The sequence below is a fragment of the Cetorhinus maximus genome, chromosome 18 (assembly GCF_964194155.1).
Source record: "Cetorhinus maximus chromosome 18, sCetMax3.hap1.1, whole genome shotgun sequence".
Classification (NCBI taxonomy): Eukaryota; Metazoa; Chordata; class Chondrichthyes; order Lamniformes; family Cetorhinidae; genus Cetorhinus; species Cetorhinus maximus.
Genome location: NC_135896.1, coordinates 74,139,353 through 74,164,501, shown reverse-complemented (window position 1 = coordinate 74,164,501; position 25,149 = coordinate 74,139,353). Strand labels below are relative to the sequence as shown.

Here is a 25,149-nt window from a genome sequence, read left to right as displayed (position 1 = left end):
AATTGGTTAACAGACAGAAAACAGAGAATAGGAATAAATGGATCATTCTCAGGATGGAAGGCTGTTACTAGTGGGGTACTGCAAGGATCAGTGCTAAGTCCACAGCTGTTCACAATCTATATAAATGATTTGGATGTGGGGATCAATCATAATATTTCCAAATTTGCCAATGACACCAAACTGGATGGGAATATAAATTGTGAGGAGGATGCAAGGAGGCTTCAAAGGGACTTGGACAGGCTAAGTGAATGGGCCAGAACATGGCAGATGGAATATGATGTGAATAAGTGTGAAGTTATTCACTTTGGTAGGGAAAACGGAAAGGCAGAATATTTCTTAAATGGTGAGAGGCTGTGAAGTGCAGGTGTCCAAAGGGACCAGGGTGTCCTTGTTCATGAGTCACTAAAAGTTAGCCTGCAGGTGCAGCAAGTGATTAGGAAGGTGAATGGTATGTTGGCTTTCATTGCAAGGGGACTTGAGTACAGGAGTAAAGATGTCTTGCTGCAGTTGTGTGCTGCCTTGGTGAGACCTCACCTGGAATATTGTGTACAGGTTTGATCCTCTTATCTAAGGAAGGGTATATTTGCCATAGAGGGGGTGCAATGGAGGTTCACCAGATTAATCCCTGGGATGGTGGGATTGTTTTGTGAGGAGAGATTGGGGAGACTGGGTCTGTATTTCCTAGAGTTTCAAAGAATGAGGGGTGACCTCATTGAAACTTGCAAAATTCTTACGGGGTGACAGGGTAGATGTAGATAAGATGCTTCCCCTGGCTGGTGAGTCTAAAACTAGGGGACAATATCAGGATAAGGGGTAGCCCATTTGAGACTGAGAAGAGGAGGAATTTCTTCACACAGAGGATGGTGAATCTTTGGAATTCTCTATCCCAGAAGACTGTCGAAGCGCAATCGTTGAGCATGTTCAAGACAGAAATCGATAAATTTCTGGAGACTAATGACATCAAGGAATATGGGATAGTGCGGGAATGTGACATTGAGGTAGATGATCAGCCATGATGTAATTGAGTGGCAGAGCAGACTTGACAGGCCAAATGTCCTTTGTTCCTAACTTCAATCTTCAGTTAGTGTTGAGTTAGCTGATCTCAACTAGGACAGAGCACAAGCATTATAATTGGCCTCACTACCCTGGAGCTAAGGAGGGGTAGGGGGAATCAGGCAGGGTTAACACCCAGAATCACTATGCAGTGATTGCCTACTGGAAAATGCATCATGTAAGGCCCAGGGAAAGAGAGGATGAGGCTCAAAGGTGATATCCCCGAGGGAGAATTAACTACTGGCGCTCGTCATCTAGGCTTCCACATAGAACAGTGGTCACAGAGACTAGGTACTGGAGTGTGCCTCAATCATCTGAATTCACCTTGGGCACTATGATTTGATGGCTATGGTACTTGACTAGAAGCCTGCACTAAAATCCAGAAAACAGGAGTTCAAATCCCACTGGTTTGAAAACAGGGCAGAAATGGGGCAGAAATTTTAAAAAGGAACCACAGAGCTGTAAGCTTGGCAAAAAAGATTCATCTGGTTCATTAATGTTTTTTTAGGGAAGGAAAACAGCCAACCTTACTTGTTTTGGCATGTGACTCCAGACCCACAGGTGGTTGAAAATGTAGTTAGAAAGAGGAGGAGTAGGCCTTTCGGCCTGTTGAGGTTGCTCCACCATTCAATAAGATCATGGTTGATCTGATTGTGGCCTTAATTCTACCTTCCTTCCTGTCCCCCATAACCCTCAACTGCTTTGTTGATCAAAAATCTAACTCAGCAATGCTTTGAACAAATTCAGTGACCCAGCCTCCACTGCTCACTGGGGAAGAGAATTCCAGAGACCCTTGAGAAAATAAATTTCTCCTCATCACCGTCTTAAATACAAAACCCCTTATTTTTAGTTCTAGATTTCCCCACGGAAAAGAAACATCCTCTCGGCATCTACCCTGTCGAGCACCTCAGAATCTTAAAAGTTTCAATAAGATCACCTTTCATTCTTCTCATAGGCCTAACCTGCTCAACCTTTCCTCATAAAACCCCCTCATCCCAGGAATCAGCCTAGTGAACCTTCTCTGAACTGATTCCAATGTAAGTATATCCATCCTTAAATAAGGAGACCAAAGCTGTACACAGTACTCCCAAGTGAAATCTCACCAATGCCCTTTACAGCTATAGCGAGACCTCCCTACTTTTATACTCCATCCTTCTTGCAATAAAGGCCAACGTTTCATTTGCCTTCATAATTATTTACTGTACCTGTAAGCTAACTTCCTGTGATTCATGTACCAGGATATCCAGATCCCTCTGTACTCTCGAGTTCTGCAGTCTCTCTCCATTTAAATAATGTTCTATTTTTCCATTCTTCCTGCCAAGTAGACATCCTCACATTATACTCATTTGCCATTTTTTCCCCACTCACTTAACCTATCTATAACCGTTTGCAGATTCTTTGTACCTTCCTCACAACTTGCTTTCCTACCTACCTTTGTATCATCAGAACATTTGGATGCAATACAGTCGATCCCTTCATCCAAGTCATTAACATAGATAGTAAATAGTTGGGACCCCAGCACTGATCCCTGTGGCACTCCACTGGTTACAGTATGCCATCCTGAAAATTACCCATATAACCCAACTCTGTTTCCCATCAGTTAGCCATGCTAACATATTACCCCAACACCATGAGCTCTTATCTTATGCAGTAACCTTTTATGTTACACCTTATTGAATGTCTTTTGGAAATCCAAGTACACCACATCTACTGGTTCCCCTTCAGTCTCATTACTTTTCCTAGTTCTTTTTCTCTAGTGATTGTGATTGTTTTAAGTTCCTCCCTCCCTTATGGCTCTTGATTTTCTACTATTCTTGAAATGTTTTCTAGATCTTGGACTGTGAAGACAGATAAAAATACTTGTTCATAGTCTCTGCCATTTCTTTGTTTCCCATTATTAATGCCCCGGCCTCACCCTCTAAAGGGCCAACGTTTACTTTAGCTACTCTCTTCTTTTTTATATACCTGTAAAAGCTTTTATCATCTGTTTTTATATTTCTTGCCAGTTTTCTCTCATATTTCAATTTCTCCCTCTTGATAAGAACAGAAAATGCTGGAAAAACTCAGCAAGTCTGGCAGCATCTGTGGAGAGAGAAACGGAGTTAATGTCTCAAGTCCATATGACTCTTTTTCAGAACAGGACTCTCATATGGACTTGAAACGTTAACTCTTTCTCGCTCCACAGATGCTGCTAGACCTGCGGAGTTTTTCCAGCATTTTCTGTTGTATTTCAGGTTTCCAGCATCTGCAGTATTTTGCTTTCTTCTCTTGGTTTTTGTTTTAGTCATCCTTTGCTGATTTCTAAAATTTTCCCTATCTTCTGACATCTTTTCTTTCAATTTGATACCATCTTTAATTTCCTTACTTAGCCATGGAAGGTGTATCCTTCTTGTAGTCTTTGTTGATGGAATGTATCTTTGCTGAGAGTTATGAAATACTTCCTTAAATGTCTGCCACTGCTTCTCTACTGTCTTACCTTTTAACCTATTTTCCCATTTCACATTAGCCAACTGTCTTTGTGTACTTGTAATTACCTCTAAGACAGTAGTTTTAGACTGAAGTTTCTCACCCTCAAACTGAATGTGAATATCTATCATGCTATGATCACTTTTATCTGGGGGATCCTTTACTATGGAGGTCATTAATTAATTCTGTCTCATTACACATTACCAGATCTAAAATAGTCAGTTTCCTGGTTGATTCCAGAACATATTGCTCTAAGAAAGCATCCTGAATAGACTCTTTGAACTCATCCTCCAGGCTGCTTTTGTCAATTTGATTCATCCAATCTATATAAAAATGAAAATCTCTCACAATTATTGCAGTACCTTTCTTATAAGCCCCCATTATTTATTGATTTATGCTCTGTTCTACAGTGTAAACCACTGTCAGAGAGCCTATAAACCACTCGTACCAGTGACTTCTCTCCTTTGTTATTTCTTATCTCCACTCAGACAATCAGAATCACTATATTTTGATCCTCCGAACCAAGATCGTTTCTCATCATTGCATTGATCTTACCCTTTATTAATAGAGCCACCCCACCTCCTTTTCCTTTTTTCCTGTCCTTCCGAATTGTCAAATGTCCATGAATATTCAAGACCCAGCCGTGGTCACTTTGCAAACATATCTCTGTGATGGCTGCCATATCGTACTCATTTATTTCTAATTGTGCTTTCAATTCATCCACCTTGTTACAAATGCTGTGTGCATTCAGATAAAAAGCATTTAATTCTGTCTTTTTACCATTTTTTCCAATTCTGACCTTTCTTGCTGGTGCGCTCTTACGTTTTTACGCTCTGTCCCACTCTGGTTATCATTACTCACATTGCTATGCTGCACTATTGCCTTGTCCTTTCTCTTAAACTTTCTAAATCTGTCCTCACATGAACCCTCCCCACTGCCACCACTCCCCCATTACTTAATTTAAAGCCCTCTCTGCAGCCATAGTTATATGATTCACCAAGACACTGAGTGGTTCAGGTGAAGGCAGTTGCAATGGTACAGCTCCTTCTTTCCACAGTGCTGGGCCAGTGCCCAATGAATCAAAACCAATTTCTCCCACACCAATATTTCACCCACACATTCAACTCTCTGATCTCATTTACCCTATGCCAATTTGCTTGTGGTTTATGTAGTAATCCAAAGATTATTACCTTTGTGGTTCTGCTTTTTAAATTTAGCTGCTAGCTACATACGTTCCCTCAGCAGAACCTCTTTCTTAGTCCTGTCTATATGTTGTTGGTACCCACATGGACCACGACAACTGGATCCTTCCCTTCCACATCCAAGTTCCTCTCCAGCCCTGAGGAAATATCTTTAATCTTGGCTCCAGGCAGGCAGCACAGCTTTCAGGACTTGCGCTGCAGAGAACAGTATCTATCTTCTTAACTATACTGTCCCCTACTGTAACTACATTACTTATTACTCCCCCACTTGAATGGCTCCCTGCATCATGCTGCTGTGGTCAGTTTGCTCATCCTCCCTACAGTCCTTGTTCTCATCCAGTTGCTAGAACCTTGAAACAGTTGGACAATTGCAAGGGCTGAGGCTCCTCCATTGTTACCTTCTGGAACCCCTTAGCCACACCCTCCTGTCCCTGACCATGGACCAAATTTGAAGTACCTAGTCTAAGACTGCCTCCTGGAACCAAGTGTCCAAGTCACTTTCCCCCACCCGGATGTATTGCGGTGTCCGAACTTTGGACTCCAGCTTATCAACTCTGAGCCAAAGTTCCTCGAGCTGCAGACACTTACTTCAGATGTGGTTGCTGTGAATCACACTGGTGTTCACCAGCTTGCACATCACCTGCCCTGCCATCTTTATTGTGTCCAATTTAAATAATTAGGTTGCAAGTTTAGAAATATTACTCAACTGCTATCTGTAGTTATACCAAGTAGTTTAACTATAGTTAAGCTATAAATAGTTGATCTATTTATAGTCAAGCTGTAAATTTAAAGCAGTACTTAGATCCTCCGGTACCAGTTAAACCACTGCCTGCGTTTTAGAAGGATAAAATCTTAAAACTTGACTCTTAACTGCTCTCCGAAATGACCAAGTCAACCACTCAGTCTACTGATTCAAGAAGCTGCCCAGCATCACCATCTAAAGGCAACTAAAGGATGGGCAACAAATGCTGGATTTGTCAATTGACCTGCAAAAAGAATATGATTGATAGGCCAAGTGGACTGTGTTTATTGCACTCCAGCAAGTGTTTACCAGTTCTCATACTGCTGATGAGGTTGTACACAACCAGTCTACCTTTGTTCTCTTAAGTCTAGGCCTGATGTTTCAAACGGTTCATCCAAAACCCAGCATAGTGTCAAGTGAAGTAAATCAGGTCTTTACTGAAAAAATTAGGACAGTGTCAGATCAAATGTGGGGGAAAAGAATTGCCTAAGCAAACCTCAAAGCATTTGGTCACTTTCCTGAAATCACCCGTCTCTGCCCCGGTTCAGCTCATCTGCTGTTGAGACCCCCATCCATGCCTTTGTTACCTTTAGACTAAACTATTCCAATGCTTCCCTGGCTAGCCTCTCACCTCACCCCCTTCATAAACTTGTGCTCATCCAAAATTGTGCTGCCCGTTCCCTAACTTGCATCAAATCCCTTTCCCCCATGACCCCTGTTCTCGCTGATCTACATTGGCCCCCATTCCAGCAATATCTTAGCATTAAAATTCTCATCCTCATGCTTAAATTACTCCTTGGCCTCATCCTCCCTACATCAGTCTCCTCCATTTCTGGCCTATTGCGCATCCCTGATTTTAATCACTCCACCATTGGCCGCTGTGCCTTCAATTAAGCAGTTCTGGAATTCCTTCCCTAAATCCCTCTGCCTTGCTATCCTTTAAGACATTCCTTAAAGCCTACCTCTTCACCTATCCTAATATCTCCTCCTTTGGCTCAGTCAGATTTTTCTCTGAATAATCTCCTGTTAAGTTCCTTGGAGGAGTGGCAAACAATAAGGGTGATACCAATCGGCTGCAATAGGACATAAATAGATTAGCAGAATGAGCAGACAAGTAACAGATGGAATTTCATACAAAGAATTGTGAGATAATATTCTGGTAAATCCCTTTTGCATCTTCTCAAGAACCCTCACCTCCTTCCTAAATTGTGGTAACCATGACTAGTTGTGGCCTAACCAGAGTTTAAATGAATGTTTAGCATCACTTCCCTGCTTTTGCAGAAGAGATAGGGAGAGGCAATATATACTTAATGGTACTGTTCTAAAGAATGTGCAAGGCCAGAGGGACATAGGGATTCACATGCAAACATCCCTGAAAGTGGCAGGACATACTGAAAGAGTAATTAGCAAAGCATATGGGATTTTGGGTTTCATAAATAGAGTATCGAATACTAAAGCAGGGAAGTGATACTAAACATTCATTAAACTCTGGTTAGGCCACAACTAGGGTATTGTGTCCAGTTCTGGTCCCCACAATTTAGGAAGAAGGTGAGGGTTCTTGAGAAGATGCAATAGGGATTTACCAGAATGATTCCAGGGGTGAGAGATTTTAGCTACAAGGTTAGGTTGGAAAAACTGGGATTATTCGCTTTGGGGCAAAGGAGATTGAGGGGAAGTTTGATAGAGATATACAAGATTATTTCAGGTTTAGATAAGCTAGACAAAGTAAAGATGTTCCCATTAGCTGATGGTACAAGGACTAGGGGACACAGACTTAAGGCTTTGGGCAAGAGGTGCAGGGGGAATATTAGGAAGAACTTGTTTGCACAGTGAGTGGTAACGACCTGGAACTCGCTGTCTATGAGATGGAAGTGGGGACAATCAATGATTTCAAAAGGAAATTGGATGGGTAGTTGAGGGAAATAAACGTGCAGGGCTATAGGGTTAGAGCGGGGAATGGGACTGACTGATTGCTCTAGTCAGCCAGCATAGACTCGATGGGTAGAATGGCCTCCTCCTGTGCCATAATGACTATGTCTCTCTGGTTACATTAAAAATTCTATATAGATGCATGTTGTTATAAAGGGACATTACCTGCACTGAGTGCTCTGCTCCTGAGCCTCTACTCAATCTACGCCGGCGGGTTGTTAATAAGGATAGATTCAGCTCAGATAGATCCTTTTCATTGGAGTTTGTCTGGGATTCCCCATCCTCTGTCCTGTCAGCGTTTGTTGTAACAGAGTCCACCTTTCGAACTGGCACTGATACTGGTATTACAAGCGGCATTAGGCAGCTGTCATCAAGCCGAGCCCTAGGGGCTGCGGGTTCCGCTGTGACCTGCGAGGGTCCAATGGTCCTTCTCTTCCTTTCTTCTTGGGAGTCATCCTCCGGAGTCTGAAAGAAAACAACAGCATTGGATTTTCACCTTCTCTTCCCAAAAACACCATGCAGGAAAAAGGCTTAGATAGGAAGTACATCACACAAACAGGAAAATCAGTTAACTAGTCCACGCTGATGTTTACACTCCTCTCGAGCCACCTCCCACTCTAACTCCATATTACCAAATGCTCCGTTACTTTCTCCCTCATCTGTTTATCCAGGTTGCCTTTAAATGCCAGTCACCTCAACCATTCACTGTGGTAGCAAGTTCCACATTGCAACCTAAAAGCAGAAAGTGCTGGAAATACTCAACAGGATTGGCAGCATCTGTGGAGAAAGAAACAAAGTCAATGCTTTGAGTTGAATATCACTCTTCTTGAGAATTGAAGGATGGGTTTTATGGTGTTGAAAAGCAGAGTAAGTGGAGGAAGAACAAAAGGGAAGATCTGGATGGGTTAGAAGGCATGAAAGAATAAATGACTAACATGGAACAAAAGGCAAAGGGAGTGGTAATGGTTGTTGTAAAGAAACAAAGCATTTGTCCAGAGCAAGTGCAAATAGAATAATAAACAACTGTCCAAAAGCAAATTTAAGACCAGCATATGGCGAAAAGAATCAAAATGATGGACGGAGTTTATGGTCTGAAGTTGTTGAACTCCGCGTTGAATACAGCAGGCTGTAAAGCGCCTAATCGGAAGATGAGATGCTGTTCCTCCAGCTTGCATTGGGCTTCACTGGAACATTGCAGCAGGCCAAGGACAGAAACGTGAGCATGCGAACAAAGTGGTGAATTAAATACCAAGAAACCAAAAGCTTAGGGCCACGCTTTCGGAACGTGGACCGAGTGAAGGTGTTCCGTAAAGCGGTCACCCAATCTGCTTTGGTTTCTTCAATGTAGAGGAGAACTCATTGTGAGCAGTGAAGCTTGAAAATAGTACAAATAAATTGCTGCTTCATCTGGAAAAAGTGTTTGGTGTCTTGAATGGTGAGGAGAGAGGGGCTAAAAGGGCAGGTGTTACATCTTCTGCAATTGCACAGAAGATACTGTAGGAAGGGACAAGGTGTTGGGGGTGACTGAGGAATGGACCATGGTGTCACAGAGGAAACAGTCCCGTTCAAAATATTTAGTGGTGGCATCATGCTGGAGGTGGTGGAAATGTCGGAGGGTGATCCTTTGAATGTGGAGGCTTGTGGGATGGAAAGTGAGGGCAATAGGAATCCTACTGTGGTTCTGGGAGGGAATGGGAAGGGATGAGAGCAGAAGCACGAGAAATGGGTCAGGCATGGTTGAGGGCCCTGTCAACCAGAGTTTGGGGAGTCCTTAGTTGAGGAAAAATGAAGACATATCAGAAGCGCCATTGTGGAAGGTTGCAGTATAACAGATGCGATGGAGATGGAGAAACTGGGAGTACGGAATAGAGCCCTTCCAGGAGGCAGGAAGAGAGGAAGCATAGCTGGTGGTAGCTCTGTGGGTGGGAGGAGTTATAATGAATATTATTAGACAGCCTATTCCCAGAAACAGAGACAGAGAAGTTAAAGAAAGGAAGGGAAGGGAAGTGTTGGAGTTGAACCATGTAAAGGTGATAGAAGGGTGGAAATTGGAAGCAAAGTTGATGAATTTTTCCCGTTCCAGACGAGAACAGGAAGTGGTATGGATACAGTCATCAACATACCAGAAAAAGAGTTGACGCAGGGTTTGGTTTAGGAGGAACTGGAACAAGGAATGTTCCACATATCCCAGCAAAAGACAGGCATAACTAGGACCCACCTGGGTATCCAGAGCAACACCTTTTATTTGGAGGAAGTGAGACAAGTTAAAGGAGAATTTTTTCAATGAAGTAGCTCATGTCCAAATGCAACAAGAACTGGACAACATCCAGGCTTGGGCTGACAACTGGCAAGTAACATTCACGCCACACAAGTGGTGTGGTCACTGCCCCTTGATATTCAATAGTATTACCATCACTGAATCCCCCCACTATCAACATCCTGAGGGTTACCATTGACCAGAAACTGAACTGGACTAACCATATAAATACTGTGGCTACAAGAGAAGGTTAGAGGCTAGGAATCCTGCGGCAAGGAACTCACCTCTCAACTCCCCAAAGCCTGTCTACCATCTATAAGGCACAAATCAGGAGTGTGATGGATTACTCTCCACTTGCCTGGATGAGTGCAGCTCCAACAACACTCAAGAAGCTTGACACTGTCCAGGACAAAGCAGCACGCTTGACTGGCACCACATCCACAAACAATCACTCCCTCCACCACTGACGCACAGTAGTAGCAGTGTGTACCATCTACAAGATGCACTGCAGGAATTCACCAAGGCTCCTTGGACAGCACCTTCCAAACCTGTGACCTCTACAACCCGGCAGGACAAGGGCAGCAGATAGATGGGAACACCACCACCTGGCAGTTCCCCTCCAAGCCTTTCATCATCCTAACTTGGGAATATAATCACCGTTCTTTTGCTGTCGGTGGGTCAAAATCCTGGAACTCCCTCCCTAACAGCACAGTGGGTGTGCCTACACCACATGGTCTGCAACAGTTCAAGAAAACAGCTCACCACCATCTTCTCAGGGGCAATAAATGCTGACCCAGCCAGCAATGCCCTCTTCCCGTGAATGAATAAAAAGAAGAGAACATGTTCAGTCAGGCAGAGGTGGTGATGGTGGATGGGGACTGTTTGGGCCTCTGTTCAAGGAAGGAGTGGAGAGTGGTGGGGGCGGGGGGGTGTCAGAGGGGTTGGAGAGGCGGCGGTTAGGGCCAGGAAACTGGAAATTGTTGAAATGACGTGGATGTCAGAAAACTCACGGTTGGAGGTGGGAAGAGACTGGACAAGGGGGAAAGAAAGTCAAGATGAGAAGAAATAAGCTCAGTGGGGCAGGGTCAGGTTGAAATGATGGGCCTACCAGGATAGTCCTGTTTGTGGGTTTTAAGAAGGAGATAGAAGCTGTATGTTCAGGGTAGGAGACTGTGAAGTGGGATGCTGTGGAGGGATGATCTCCAGAGGAGATGAGGTCAGTGACAGTCCTGGGAATAATTTGTTGCCCTGTGGTGAGGTCATGGTCCAGGGCAGGTAGGAATAGATGACCGAGAGTTGGCGCTCAGCCTTTGCAAGGTAGAGGTAAGTATGCCAGACAACAACAGTATCACCTTCGTCAGCAGGTTTAATAACAATGTCAGGGTTAGACCCAAGTGAACTGTTGTTCATAGTTGCAGATAGTGAAGAGGATTGTCAAAGGATACAACGGGATACAGATCGGTTAGAGACTTGGGCGGAGAAATGGCAGATGGAGTTTAATCCGGACAAATGCATTTTGGAAGGTCTAATACAGGTAGGAATTATACAGTAAATGGCAGAACCCTTAAGTGCATCGACGGGCAGAGGGATCTGGGTGTACAGGTCCACAGGTCACTGAAAGTGGCAACACAGGTGGATAAGGTAGTCAGGAAGGCATATGGCATGCTTGCCTTCATTGGCAGGGAAATTGAGTATAAAAGCTGGGAAGTCATGCTGCAGCTGTATAGAACCTTGGTTAGGCCACACTTGGAATATTGCGTGCAATTCTGGTCACCACATTACCAGAAGGATATGGAGGCGTTGGAGAGGGTGCAGAGGAGGTTTACCAGGATGCTGCCTGGTCTGGAGGTTATTAGCTATGAGGAGAGGTTGGAGAAACTCGGATTGTTCTCACTACAGCAACGGAGATTGAGGGGCGACTTGATAGAAGTTTACAAAACTATAAGTGGCATGGACAGAGTAGATAGTCAGAAGCTTTTTCCCAGGGTGGAAGAGTCAATTACTAGAGGACATAGATTTAAGGTGAGAGGAGAAAACTATAGAGGAGATGTGCGGGGCAAGTTTTTTACTCAGAGGGTAGTGAGTGTCTGGAATTCGCTGCCAGAGGAGGTGGTGGAAGCAGGTACGATAGTGGTGTTTAAGAGGCAGCTTGACAAATACATGAATAGGATGGGAATAGAGGGATACGGACCTCGGAAGTACAAAATGTTTTAGTTTGACAGGCGATATGATCGGCGCAAGCTTGGAGGGCCGAAGGGCCTGTTCCTGTGCTGTACTTTTCTTTGTTCTTTGAACAGAGTGAAGAAAATTCAGAGATAGGTTGTAGTGAAAGGAGCAGAGAAATTAAGATGGCCGATGTCACTCCGACAGTTCTCAACAAAAAGATCAAGAGTGGATAAGAGGCTGGTGGGTTGGGCGGGGAGGCAGGTGAAAGGGTCTGCTGGTTTAGGGTGGAGACGAATCGTTCAGTGTCAGAGAGGGGAAGTCAGAGGTATTGTGAATACACAGCAAGAGGTGGGATTAGAAGGGATGGGGTCAGAGAGAAGAAGAGAAAGAAAGATCTGGAGAGAGTTTGGCACCCAGACCTTCCCTTTTATTTTTCCTCCCCCTCTCTCTTTTCAACAGCACAAAACCCATCACATTTCTATCTTCTTTCAAGAGTCAGATTCCACTTAAAACATTAACTCTGTCTCTCTCTCCCTCCACAGATGCTGCCAGACCTGTTAAGTATTTTCAGCACTTTGCTTTTATTTCAGATTTCCATCATCTGTAGTATTTTGCTTTTATTTATCCACATTCTGATCATTCTCTGGGTAAAGAAATTCCTCCTGAATTCCCTATTGGATTTATTAGTGACTATCTTATATCTATGGCCCTTTATCTGGATTCCCCCACAAGTAAAAATATCTTCTCTACCCTAGCAAACCCTTTCATCATACTCTTAAACACCTCCATCAGTTTACCCCTCAGCCTCCTTTTTTACCTGAGAAAATATCCTCAGCCTGTTTAGTCTTTATTGATATGATCCCTCAATTCTGGTATCATCTTTCAAAATCTCCACACTTTCTCCAGTGCTATTTCATATTTTATTTTACAAGATGGAGACCAGAAAAATGTCTCACACTCCAAATGCGGTTTAGCCAAGAGTTAACATCTTGCATTCCTATAGCATCTTTCACATCCTCAGGACACTTTCCAGCCAATTAAACACTTTTGAACTATAGTCACTGTTGCAATGTAGGAAGTCGAAAGCCAATTTAGGCACAGCAAGCTCCCACAATCAGCAATGTGACAATGGCCAAATAATCTGATTTAGTGATGTTGGTTGAGCAATAAATATTGGCCCAGGAATGACCACACAGAAAGTTAAGATTTCAACTTGTCAAACTGTTGAAAGAGAAGGAATCCATCGGTCAGAGTCACTTGAGACATCACGGGATGTTTTTCTTTGCAGGACTATACATACATAAAGCCATAAAGAACCAGAAGAGCAGATGAGGAGATTTTTTTTTAATGCAGCAAGTGGTTATGATCCAGAATGCATTGACTGAAAGGGTGGTGGAAGCAAATTCAATAGTAACTTTCAAAAGGGAATTGGTTAAATACTTGATAAAATAATAAGTTTCAGGGCCAAGGGGAAAGAGCAGGGGGAGTGGGACTAACTGGATAACTCTTTCAAAGAACCAGCAGGAGCATAAGGGGCTGAATGTCTTCCTTCTGTACATGTAATATGTACACTGTACATTGTGATTGCTGTGACGCTGGAAGTTGTGCTTTGGGAATGGATGCGCCTGTACAGATGGCATTGAATGTTTTAATCCTCAAATAATTTGGTTTTGGTCCTGGCATTTCAAAGAAGCAAAGGGGTCATAAAGGGTTTTGTCTGCACCAATTACTGGTTTGGATCTGTTAGGCTTTGAATTACTGTGGATATCCTGAAGTCGCGAAAGGCGCTATATAAATTCCAGTTCTTTCTTCTTTGGTTGTGCCCCTTCAGACAGCAAGGTGGCAGAGGGCACCTCATTTACACCACTAAATCCTCTATAAGACAAACCCACCCATCAGCCCCCACCTTGACAGACCACTGCCCTCTCTGGAGGAAGCCTGTTGTTAACTCCAATAATTGTATCCAAGGGAAGAATGAATCTGAAGCTGGTCTTTAGCCTCAAGAAGGTTTATTCTTCAGCCAGCTCAGTGACAGACTCCCACTTCCTTTCCCCACTGGAGCTCTACAGCTGTACCCATTTATGGGTGCACCAATGCACATCACCCGTTTTAACAATGCAATTGTCTTAACAACGTTTGCTATAAAATGTAATTATTATTGGACCATGACAATGTAATTGCTCTCACATTGACACCAGTGGGTCATACAGTCAGGGGTCATCTCTCAATCCACAACAGCAATGATCAGCCTACTGTTATCCAGAGCAGTATTCAAGGAGGTCCATTGTCCCTACCCAACACGTCATTCCCCCCACTGCTCTCTCCAGCCAAGACAAAAAAGGGAAGAAGTTGTGGCTCAGTTAAATCTCACTCTCTCCTTGCTCAGAAGGTTGCGAGTTCAAGCCCCACTGCAGAAACCAGAGCATGTAGTCCAGCACAACACTCCCAGTTCAGTACCAAGACAGCACTGCAGTGTCAGAGATGTCATCTTTCAGATGAGATATTAAACTAAGGTTCATCTCAGGTGGATGTAAAGGATCCAAGGGCACTATTCAAAGGAGAGCGAGAGAGTTAACAAATTGCCAACAGTAGGATCAGCTCATAAAGTCCCTTGACTCTGCTCCACCATTCAATATCATGGCTAATCTTCTAGCTCCACTCCACTTGTCCACCCTATCCCAATATCCACTGATCCCTTCAGTGCCCAAAATCCTATCAATCTCAGCCTTGAATATACTCAACAACTGAGTATCCATAACCCCCTGGGATACAGAATTCCAAACATTCACAACCTTTAGTGAAGAAGTTCGTCTTCTCAGTCCTAAATGGCTGACCCCTTAATCTGATTACAACTTCTAGCTCTTGGCTCTACAGCCACAGGAAACAACCTCTGAACATCTAAACTATCATGCTAATTTCTCCTCAGAATTTGACACATTTCAATCACATCACCCCTCATTCTTCTAAACTCCAGAGATGATAGGTCCATTCTACTCAATCTCTCATCATAGGACGGCTCTCTCACCCCAGGAATCAATCTAGTGAACCTTTGATGTACCCCATTGTAGATCTTTCATTAGGTAAGGAGACGAAACTGTGCATAATACTCCAGGTGGTCTCACCAAAGTCCTCCACAGTTCAAGCAAGACTTCCTTACTCTTGTACTCCAATCTGTTTGTAATAAAGGTTAACATACCATTTACCTTCCTAACTGCTTGCTGTACCTGCATGGTAACTTTCTACATTTTGTGTACCCCTATGTTCCTCTGAATGTCAACATTTACTAGTCTCTTGCCATTTTACCATTCACCAACTTTACCATTCTTCCTACCAAAGTGGATAGTTTCACAAATCGCTACATAGTACCCTCGCTGCCACCTTATCCCTGGTATAAAAAACAGAAAGTGCTGGAAAAACCCAGCAAGTCTGGCGGCATCTGTGGAAAAAGAGTTAACATTTCAAGTCCAACGTGACTCTTCTTTGGAACTGAAGAGAGGTAGGAATATGATGAGTTTTTACGCTGTTGAAAAAAAAAAGGGGGGGGGCGGAGGGACAGGTGGAGCTAAAGTGAAAGTCAGGGAGAGGTTAGAGGGCAGGAGAGATTAAATGACAAAGATGTCAAGGAACACAAGGCAAAATGGAGTGGTAATGATAGTATTAAAGATGCAAAGCATTGGTCCAGAGTAGGTGTTCAGAGCAGAATAAAAAGGTCAGTGCTGTTTGAAAGCAAAAGCATGAGAACAACATACAGACTGGCATTTGGGGGAAAAAAATTCAAAATGGAGGACAGAGCTCCTGGTCTGAAATGTTGAACTCAATGAAGAGCCCAGAAGGCTAGTAAAGTGCCTAATTGGAAGGTCTTGTCCCTGGTACCCTGTCCAATATTAACCTTCAACTAACATCGTTACAACAGATTATCTCGTCATCGTGGAATCCTGCTGTGTGTGAATTTGCTGCTGTATTTCCTACATTATAACAGTGATTATATTGCAAAATGTATTTAATTGGCTGCACAGCTTTTAGATTGTGAAAGGTGTTATTAGAAATGCAAGTTCTTTCTATGTAGATGGAGAGGTAGCGATCGGGAATTGTTGGCTTTTCAAAGCTTTCAAGAGAAAATTGGAAGGCCGGGGAAGATGAAAGCGACACAGCTTTGAAGTGCTGAGAGAGGTCGAGTAGGAACTGGAATGTTCAGCAACAGTTAAATGCTTACCTCAGCTGAGGAATTCCAGCTGGACAGGGGCTCCATCAATACTTGTTGTGGCTCTAGTCCATTAGTTTCATTTGAAGTTCTCCCTTTTCTTGTCGTGCTTTGCATAACCCTATCGGCTGGCTCTTCAACCTCTGAAGCAGTTTCTTGGGCAGGGACCTGAGCAGACTTTCTACTGTCTTGAGACAGCTGGGCTTTCTCCTGCTCTTTCTGACTCCAGTTGTCCAACTCAGTTGCCTGCGCATTTTTTGACTGAAGTGAATCCACCTCAAATAGTTTGAGCTGGTTCTGCGTGCAATGGTTTGATGGCACGTTCAGGAGCTTCTGGAGTTCTGGCCCATAGGCTTGCGGCCAGTGCTGCCTGACATTATCCCCAGAGCCCGGTGGATTCCCAAGTCTCTGCAGCTCAAACAGGGAGGGCTTCGTCTTCCTTTCCTTGAAAGAGTATTGTGCCTGTTTTGCTGAGGGTGCTTGAAACTCAGTCACCAGCTGATGCAATGGATGTTCCTGTTTGTGGCTGACCACAGTGGACCTCTGAAGAAGGCCTTTGCTGACCTGAGCCTCAGAAGGTTGCTGAAACTGAGCTGCAGTTGAAACCACATGATGCGTTGATGGATCTGACCCATGGCTCATCTGAACCCGTTGCAGACCTAGAGACTGAGGCGGCTGCTGGTGAGGGAAGAACTGCTGGAATATGTGTTGTTGGCACATGCTTTGTGCTTGATGACTGTAAAGGGGAAGGAGTGATGGCTGATGAGCTTGATGGAACACGTTTAATACTGTTTTTGGAGGCAGCTCTTGCTTCTGACTCTGGCTGTATGAATACTGGAAGAACTGATGTTGAGACAAAGCTTCATTACTTTGTTGCTGATGTTGGTGTTGATGCAGCAGTTGGGTCTGCTGGTGTTGGAGTTGATGCTGCAGTTGGGTCTGTAGTTGGTGTTGGGGTTGATGCTGCTGTTGGGTCTGCTGGTGTTGCTGTTGGAGTTGATGCTGTAGCTGGTTCTGCTGTTGGTGTTGAGCTTGATGTTGCTGTTGATGTTGGGGTTGGTTCTGCTGTTGACGTTGGGGTTGATGTTGCTGTTGATGTTGGGGTTGGTTCTGCTGTTGATGTTGCTGTTGATGTTGGGGTTGGTTCTGCTGTTGATGTTGGGGTTGGTTCTGCTGTTGATGTTGGGGTTGGTTCTGCTGTTGATGTTGGGGTTGATGTTGCTGTTGATGTTGGGGTTGGTTCTGCTGTTGATGTTGGGGTTGGTTCTGCTGTTGATGTTGTTTATGCTGCAGCTGGTTCTGCTGTTGGCGGTGTTGATGCTGTGGTAGTTTCTGCTGTTGGTGTTGGGGTTGATGCTGCAGTGGTGTCTGCTGGTGTTGCTGTTTCTGCAGCTGAGTCATGGCCCCTTGCTTTGTCAGAGTGTGAGAGAAGGGACCTGCGGCATTGGAATCGATGATGCTCATTGTCCCGACACTGGCACCGAACGGGGTGGCGCTTTGAGTCCAAGAGCAGGGTGTCTGCCAGTTGAGGCCCCCCTTGGTGGGCAGATGGTCAATCAGAATGGAGGCAGCCCAGTTTGGGGGCATGGCACTCTCTGTGGCTGTACTACTCTCTCGATTCATTCCTAGATCAGAGGCGACAGACTGGCATTGCCCACCCCTTGCAGGGGCCTCAGGTACAATAGGGGGCTGCGGGTTGACCAGGCCACCCGAGACCTCTGCTTCACTGCGGATCATTCCGTTCTTCCTTTGGCGAGATGGGCTTGGTTGAATAATGCCGGTGTTCTCACCGAAGAATGAGATCTGCTTGCCTTTTCGTTTGGCTGAGCTTTTGCCTGGGGCCTGGACGTTCATGCTTAGAGCAGCATCTAGGCGAGTAATTGCTGTCCTGGCTCTTTTTCTTGTTTTGCTGTCCACCCCACCAACCACCAACACCCCCACCCCACCCACCTTTCACTTTGAAACTTGTCTCTTGTGAGAACCTCAGTGTTTCTGGTCTAAAAATAAGGTGTCAGAAAGCTGGGAATGAATCATGGATGTTTGCTCTCCACCAATATATCAGATGACCACACCACCAAGGTGAGCTTTGCTGTTGACTGATGGCCAAGCAGGCAATTTCACACTTGCTGTTCACACGTAGAGGCCCAGAGCGATTGTGTCAACCTGGAAGAACAATCGAGGTTAAATATTAGCAAGAATCATCATCATCATCCTCACCAGCTTCATCCTGCTCTTTATGAACGAAAAGGGGCACCTTAACCAAAACAAATATTGATGGTGAGTGCCCAGAGGCACGGTACAAAGCTATTAGTGATCTGTGTCATAATAAACACATAAGACCCATGCTCTTGCAAAATCTTTTCCAGATCACAAGCCCCATGACTTGCGCACTATAGTTTCACGTGTTCAGATCACCCCTCCTGTTACCACTGCAGTGCATCCAATTCCTGCCTGGGTGTTGCAAAATGTTGACGAGGCAATAAAAAAAAATGGTCCTGTGGCTTAAGGCTCCCCCACTCTCAGCACGTTCGCTTTCAGGCAGCCTTTGCAGTTGGCCAGTCTCGGGAGCTCGGAGCCTTGCTGAAAAAAGTTCCACCCGTCGAGAGCCAAATCAACAACTGCTGCCAAATCCTCTCCAACCTGCTCATTCAGCCAACAGATGGGAGGAGATTTCTGAGAGGCTAGTGTTGCTTGTGTGATTGCTCTGGCCTGTCACTGCATGTACTCTGGAATGTTTCACCATGCCACAGCACTGTTGTAATATCTTAAAAAGATAGTTCTAAACATTAAACTAAAGCACGCTCACTTCCACCAAAGTTAAAGAGTTTGCAGTGTACTTAGAAAAATAAAACTGCAGCACAAAGAAGTCAGTGTAGCTGCAACTCTAAGCCACGATTTGGAAACCCAGGTTTGAGTCCTATTCTGACTTGTCATTTGCACTCAGCTCTCCCTCACATGATAAGGCACAATTCCATTCCATGGGAATGAAGGGGAGGGAACTGGTCATGGAGAGCAGGGATTCGTTTCTTCTGGCCTTTGACCTCCACTTGGTTAGTCACCCAACCAACATTTAGTTAATTAATGATATCTGCAATTTAACCCTCAGCTAATAGTATCTGCAGTGGAAAACAACTCTCAATTCCTACATGCAGTGTAGAACTTAACCTCAATTCATGGTATGTGTAGATTAACTCAGTTTACAGTACAGTGTGGAGATCTATTTCACTGCTGCAAAATACTGTAACACTTGTTTGAAAACTGCAGACTGAAATCATTGAAAAGATTGCACTCTCTTATTTCAATATTAAGCATGTTAATGCCTTGTTACTTACATTAAGATTTGTTTATTTAAATTACATTGTTACAGTTAAGAGAAACAGCTGATGGGTCTTAATTGTCTTTGAGCAAATATAAATAGGAAATCCCCACCCGGGGCTGTCACCCCTCATTGATTTTAGTTTAATTTATTGATTTTGTTTTCAAAAAAAAAGTCTATAAATAGGAGACGGCTGGGACACAGGGTGGAATGGGAGGAGAACTAAGAGACTGAGCAAGTCAATAAACTCAAACTCTGTCTTGGTTTCAGCTTCACCAATCGGATTGGATCCTATAAACAAGAAGAAGATGTGATGCTCATATTACTACAGTAAATAATAAGTCTACAAGATGTTGGCTCAGATCTGTGGTTAACATGCTATCACTCAGAGCAAACATTAATACAAAAACAGGTCATCTGACCATCTATCACACTGCTGTTTCGGGAGCTTGCTGTACGCAAAAAGCTGACCCCTTTCTGACAATAAAACAGTGACAACTGCAAAAAGCACTTCACTGGCTGTAAAGTGCCTTAGGATGTCCCAAGGTTGTGAAAGGCACGATAGAAATTAGTCTCTCTTTTTCTGAAGTGTAGATAAAGATAGGTGCAGTGCGATCATGGGGATGTTGGTGTCTGGTTCAGAAACAGGTGGAGGATGTACTCACAAGCAGCTTTTAAAGAAAGGAAGAAAGACTCGTGTTTAATGCCTTTCAGACCTCTAGATGTCCCAAAGTGCTCTGCAGCCAATGAAGCACTTATGAAGTGTAGTCATTGTTTTGATGTAGGAAATGCAGCTGCCAATTTGCACATAGCAAGCTCCCACAAATAGCACTGGAGTCTTTTATACCCACCAGAGGGAACAGGCAGGACCTCAGTTTAGTGTCTAATCCAAAAGACAGGACCTCCGACAGCCCAGCATTCCTTCAGTACTGCACTGGATTGTCAGCCTGGATTTTTGTACTCAAGACTAGTCCTGGAGTGGGACTTGAACCCACATCTTTGTGATTGTTAGACAAGAGTGCTACCCACTGAGCCATGGCTATTTTACAATATGTTAGCACTGTAATATAAGAGTCTGGCACATATAGGGTTAATGTGGGACTGAGTACAATACCCCCCACACATTGATGTGAGAGAGCACATGACTCAGACCCAGGGTCAGCTGAGTGTTGGACAGAGCTGTGTACCAGCAAGCATGGAGACAGCTTTGTGTTTATACCCTTTACTGTATATTTGTAAATAGTTCTAAGAGTCAGTTAACCTACATTATGACTACAAAGACTTCTTCAGACCTACCAAACTGTATCCAATACCCAAAACAAGCACTGTGCTATCATTGCCAATATTTTCACCAGCATACAAATAGCACTTTTGACAAGTAACATGCTTCATGCACACTGCTGATCAATTTTGTACACAATATTCTTTTGTGAGACCTCTTATGAAGAGGACAATTATAGGCTGGTGCTTGGGGAAACAAAAAAATTACCACTGGCCAGTGGACATCGCTGATAAGGAGTCGTTATGAGATAAGAAAGTCACATGGTCCATTTTAGTTAATTCACCTAGAAAAGCCTACTATTCTTCACCCCCATCCCCCTCAAACAAAACCCATTCCCAAATGATTCCAGGATTTTACACTAATTCACCCAGAAATCCATACTGCTGGCAGACTGATCATGCTGGGAGAAAAACTTCAAGTGGGATTTTGACTTCCTGCGAACCATGACTTACTGTCATGACAACTTATAAAACTATGGTCCACATCGGTCTTGTGTTCTACTCCACAGATACAGCACAATTTCTCACCAATGCACTTCGTCAGGAGCATTTTGCAATCTCCAGAAAGCCAAATAAAAGTCAATACTTTTTAATCAAAGTATTTACCAATCACTGGGGAGAGCAAAAGCTCAATGTATCAATTTTACCTAATTTAATGCAAAACACACCCAAGCTTTTATGTTCAGTTTTGTGAAGAAATACTTCAGCCAGTCCCACCCACTTCCAGCACTCCCCACCCCTCCACATAAATCACAATAGCTCAAGCCAGAAAAACCAATAAAGATGATGGTAGAATCTCCAGCCATTATTAAGTTTGTTGAAAAGAAAGATTTGCATTTAAATAGCACCTTTCACATGCTTGGGCCATGCCAAAGTGCTTTACAGCCAATGAAAATCTTCTGAAGTGTAGACGCTGTTGTTATGTAGGAAACGTGGCAGCTCATTTGTGCACAGCAAGCTCCCACAAACAGCAATGAGGCAAACACCTAGATAATCTGTTTTATGTATGATTTAAAAGATAAAAATTGGCTAGGAGACAGTGAGGTGGTTGGGAGATGGGGGGTGGGGGGAACTCCCCTGCTCCTCTATAATTAATGCCATGGAATCTTTTACATCCAACTGAAAGGATAGTTGGAACCATGGTTCAACAGCTCACCCAAAATATAGTATCTTTAACAGTGCAGCACTCCCTCAGTATTGCACTGGAGTGTCAGCCTGGATTATGCCCTCATCTCTGGATTGGGACTTGAATTTATGACCTTCTGACTCAAAGGTCAGCAGAGTGCCTGACATTTTTAATTGCCTGTGTTGCTGCTCTAAGTTGATTCAAGTACACTGACATGGGAGGGTGGGAGAGAGATGGACTGAGAGAGATGGACAGATAGCAATCAACTAGGGTTCTCCTTCCTGATAACCATCCAGCAATTCCTGCTGAACAGCTGATGGAAACAGGATCAGACTAAGCTGTGACTCCCACCTGGTCAATTAGCCTACACTCACTGCCTAAGCTCAGAGACAAAGTACAGCCACTCGGATGAGATACCAGAGAGGAGCTGGTATTCATGGAATCTGCAGGAGAGACTGGGAGAAAAGTTGCAGTGGTGGGGGGAGGGGGAGGGAGTAGGTGGGCAAAAATCAGAAATAGACAACAACTTGCATTCATATGGCACCTTTAACTTATCAAACTTCTCAAGGCACCGCATAGGAGAGCTATCAAGTGACATTCAACACTGAACCACATAAAGTGATATTAGAATATTGAACCAAAAGTTTGGTCAAAAAAGTGTGTTTTAATAAGCTTTTTAAAAAATGAGGAGCTGGAGATGGCGAGGTTTAGAGTGGAAATTCCAGGGTCTGAGGCCTAGGTGGCTGAAGGCATAGCCACCAACTTTGAGACAAAAAAAAATATCAGAGGCCAAAGTTAGAAGAAGAGTTGTCAGAGTAGGTGACAGAGATAGGGAAGGGCGAGGCCATGGAAGGATTGGAACACAAATGGGCATTGTCCTACACCATCGCTAAGGGTTTAAAATTACCCAGAATTGCCACACTTTTATTTTCAAATTACCCTTTTACAAGATCACCACCAGGTGACTCCCCAGTACTGCAAAATAGCCACGTTCAAAACTCCATTGGATGAATTGTGAATGATTGAGTGGGAGGGAGAATACCAATAATTCTTTCATGCACAACATGCAAAGTTTGGCTGTTTAATAAATGGTTTTCATATCACAGAAAGGTATAGAGGCACTGGAGAATGCAAAAAAGATTTGAGGATGCACCCAGAACTGAGAGGTTATACCTATCTGGAAAGAATGAACAGGCTTGGGTTATTTACAAAAGAGATAACAGAGAAGACCTGATAGACATCTTAAAACTTATGAAGGGGTTTGATAGAGTAGAAGAAAGAGATGTTTCCACCTGTGGGGAAATAAAAATTAGGGGTCAGAAATATAAGGTGGGCACTAATAAATTCAATCAAAATTTGTGAGAAATTGTTTATCCAGAGGATGGTTAGAAAATAGAGCTCACTACCACAGGGAGTTGTTGAGGTGAATAATATTGATGCCTTTAAATGAACCTGAATTAACGCAAGGGAAAAAAGGAATAGGAGAATATGCTGATACAGTGAGATGAAGTAGAGTAGGAGGAGGCTCGTGTGAATTATAAACACCAGCATTGGACACTTGGACCAAATGGCCTGTTTCTGTGATGTTAAATCCTATTTAAAATGTCTCAAGGCTCTTCACAGAAGGGCAATGCTACAAAATTTGACATCAGCCACGCTAGCAGATATTAGGATGCTTGGTCAAAGAAGTAGGTTTTAATCTGCATCTGAGAGGATAAAGAGATAGAGAGGGGTTTAAGAGAGGTTATTTCACCACCTAGGATCTCGGAATCTGAAGGAACATCCACCAATGGCGGGGCGAAAAATGTGGAGGGTGAACAAGAGGCCAGAGTTGGTGGAACGCAAGGTTTTAGTGACAAGTATGAATAACAATGCGAGTGAAAGTAAACACCCTGCTTGCACCAGCTGTAACCAGTCCAATATAACATTACAATCTAAAATATCTGACGCAATATTATTGGATAATCTATAACCTTCATGCCATTTGACATACACATTCATCAATGAATGCACTGGTCAGCTTGTTGGGTCAGCAGGTCAAAAGGTTAAAGTCCACACTGTTGTGTGGCAAAGTTGAAACCAATGTGTGTCCTTTCTAGCAGTTTACAGGGAGCAGGAGGGACGAAAGGGTGAAGGAGCACAGCACAATGTGGATATTAGTGAGGGACTGCCAAATCCAGAAAAAAACCTGATCCCGTTCCAGCAATCTCAACCATTTCCCGGCACTCCCAGCGTACAATATTTCTGATTCAAATACCAAGAACACGAGAAACCTGCCCTGAGAATCTTACACAATTAGCTGCTGCTCCAACTTAATTTTAAGTGCTCGTTGCAGTCAGACCTGTCAAGCTAGGACAGCAGAATTTTTTTTTTGCCCCAGGCAATTTTCTGTAGAACTCCAATGCTTCTGTTTAGTGTTTAATGCTGTTATTTGGGCTGTTTCACTCAGTGAATGATTTAAGAGTGAGAGCGTGAGAGAGCTGATGTCTCTGATTTTCTCCACACAGTCCTCTCTCCCACTCTTCAGAAAGCTCTAACATCATGGGTAGCAGCAGCCCTATGGTGCCCAATCTTCATACATGCGCCTTGATAGTGAATGTCACCAAGCTATTCGACCATAGGGGCCTCACAACTGCACACAAACTTGTTTGTAAATGGGAAACGTGGGGCAGAAGTTTTCACTCAGGGTGTGGGTGGGTACCCGACACGCTCGAGCGTAAAATAGCATGTGATAACGTCGGGCGAGTGTCCCGATGTCATCGTGCACTCGTGCGGTATTTCGGTCGGCAGACGCATGCCAAACTCGGAAGCGTGCCCGCCGACAATTAAGAGGGCTATTAAGCCCATTTACGGCGCAATTAACTGGGATTATTCGCTGCCCGTCCAACCTTACAGATGACGGGTGGGCGAATTGGCCAAGCAGCCTTTTCATTTCTCAGGAAACCTCATCCAAGGGCAGGATGAGGTTTCCATCATTAAATTAAAACATAAATAAAAATGTTTGGACAGAATTTTCATGTTGTATACGTTCAGGTGACTGTTCCCGATGTGTGGGCGCCTTTTCCCGGTTTTTAAAACCTTCATTTTTTGTATTTAAATTCTTCAGCTTCCTGCCTTCAGGGAGCTTTCATTCATCGCTTCCCTGTGGCAACTTCAGCACACGCCCTCCTCCCGCCCCCAACCCAGGCAGTGCTGATCATATCAGCGCGCACTTCACACTGGCTGGCCGTTAATTGGCCAGCCAGAATGAAATCGTGTTCGGGGGCCGATCACAGTCGGCGGTCTGCTCCTGGGCCCACCCGCCAAGCTGAAAATTCAGGCGATGAAGTTTTTACCGAAATGTTTTCTCCTCCAGGCTCGAGGAGATGCGGTTGTGGCCCCTTCATCCTTATTTACCTCTGTCTGATTAA

At 43.9% G+C, this 25,149-nt stretch overlaps 1 protein-coding gene across 7 annotated transcripts in view; it reads right to left on the bottom strand.

Annotated features, from left to right (window-relative positions):
* mideasb (mitotic deacetylase associated SANT domain protein b) overlaps window positions 1-25,149 on the bottom strand; it is an 82,746-nt gene that overhangs the window by 32,487 nt on the left and 25,110 nt on the right. For all 7 annotated transcript variants that reach the window (XM_078562948.1, XM_078562954.1, XM_078562950.1 and 4 more), the window contains 2 exons: window positions 16,029-18,179; window positions 7,558-7,857 (listed from right to left, as the gene is read on the bottom strand). In XM_078562948.1, the coding sequence (XP_078419074.1) occupies window positions 7,558-7,857; window positions 16,029-17,870 (2,142 nt within the window). In that variant the 5' untranslated portion in view covers window positions 17,871-18,179. The remainder of the gene's footprint in view (window positions 1-7,557; window positions 7,858-16,028; window positions 18,180-25,149) is intronic.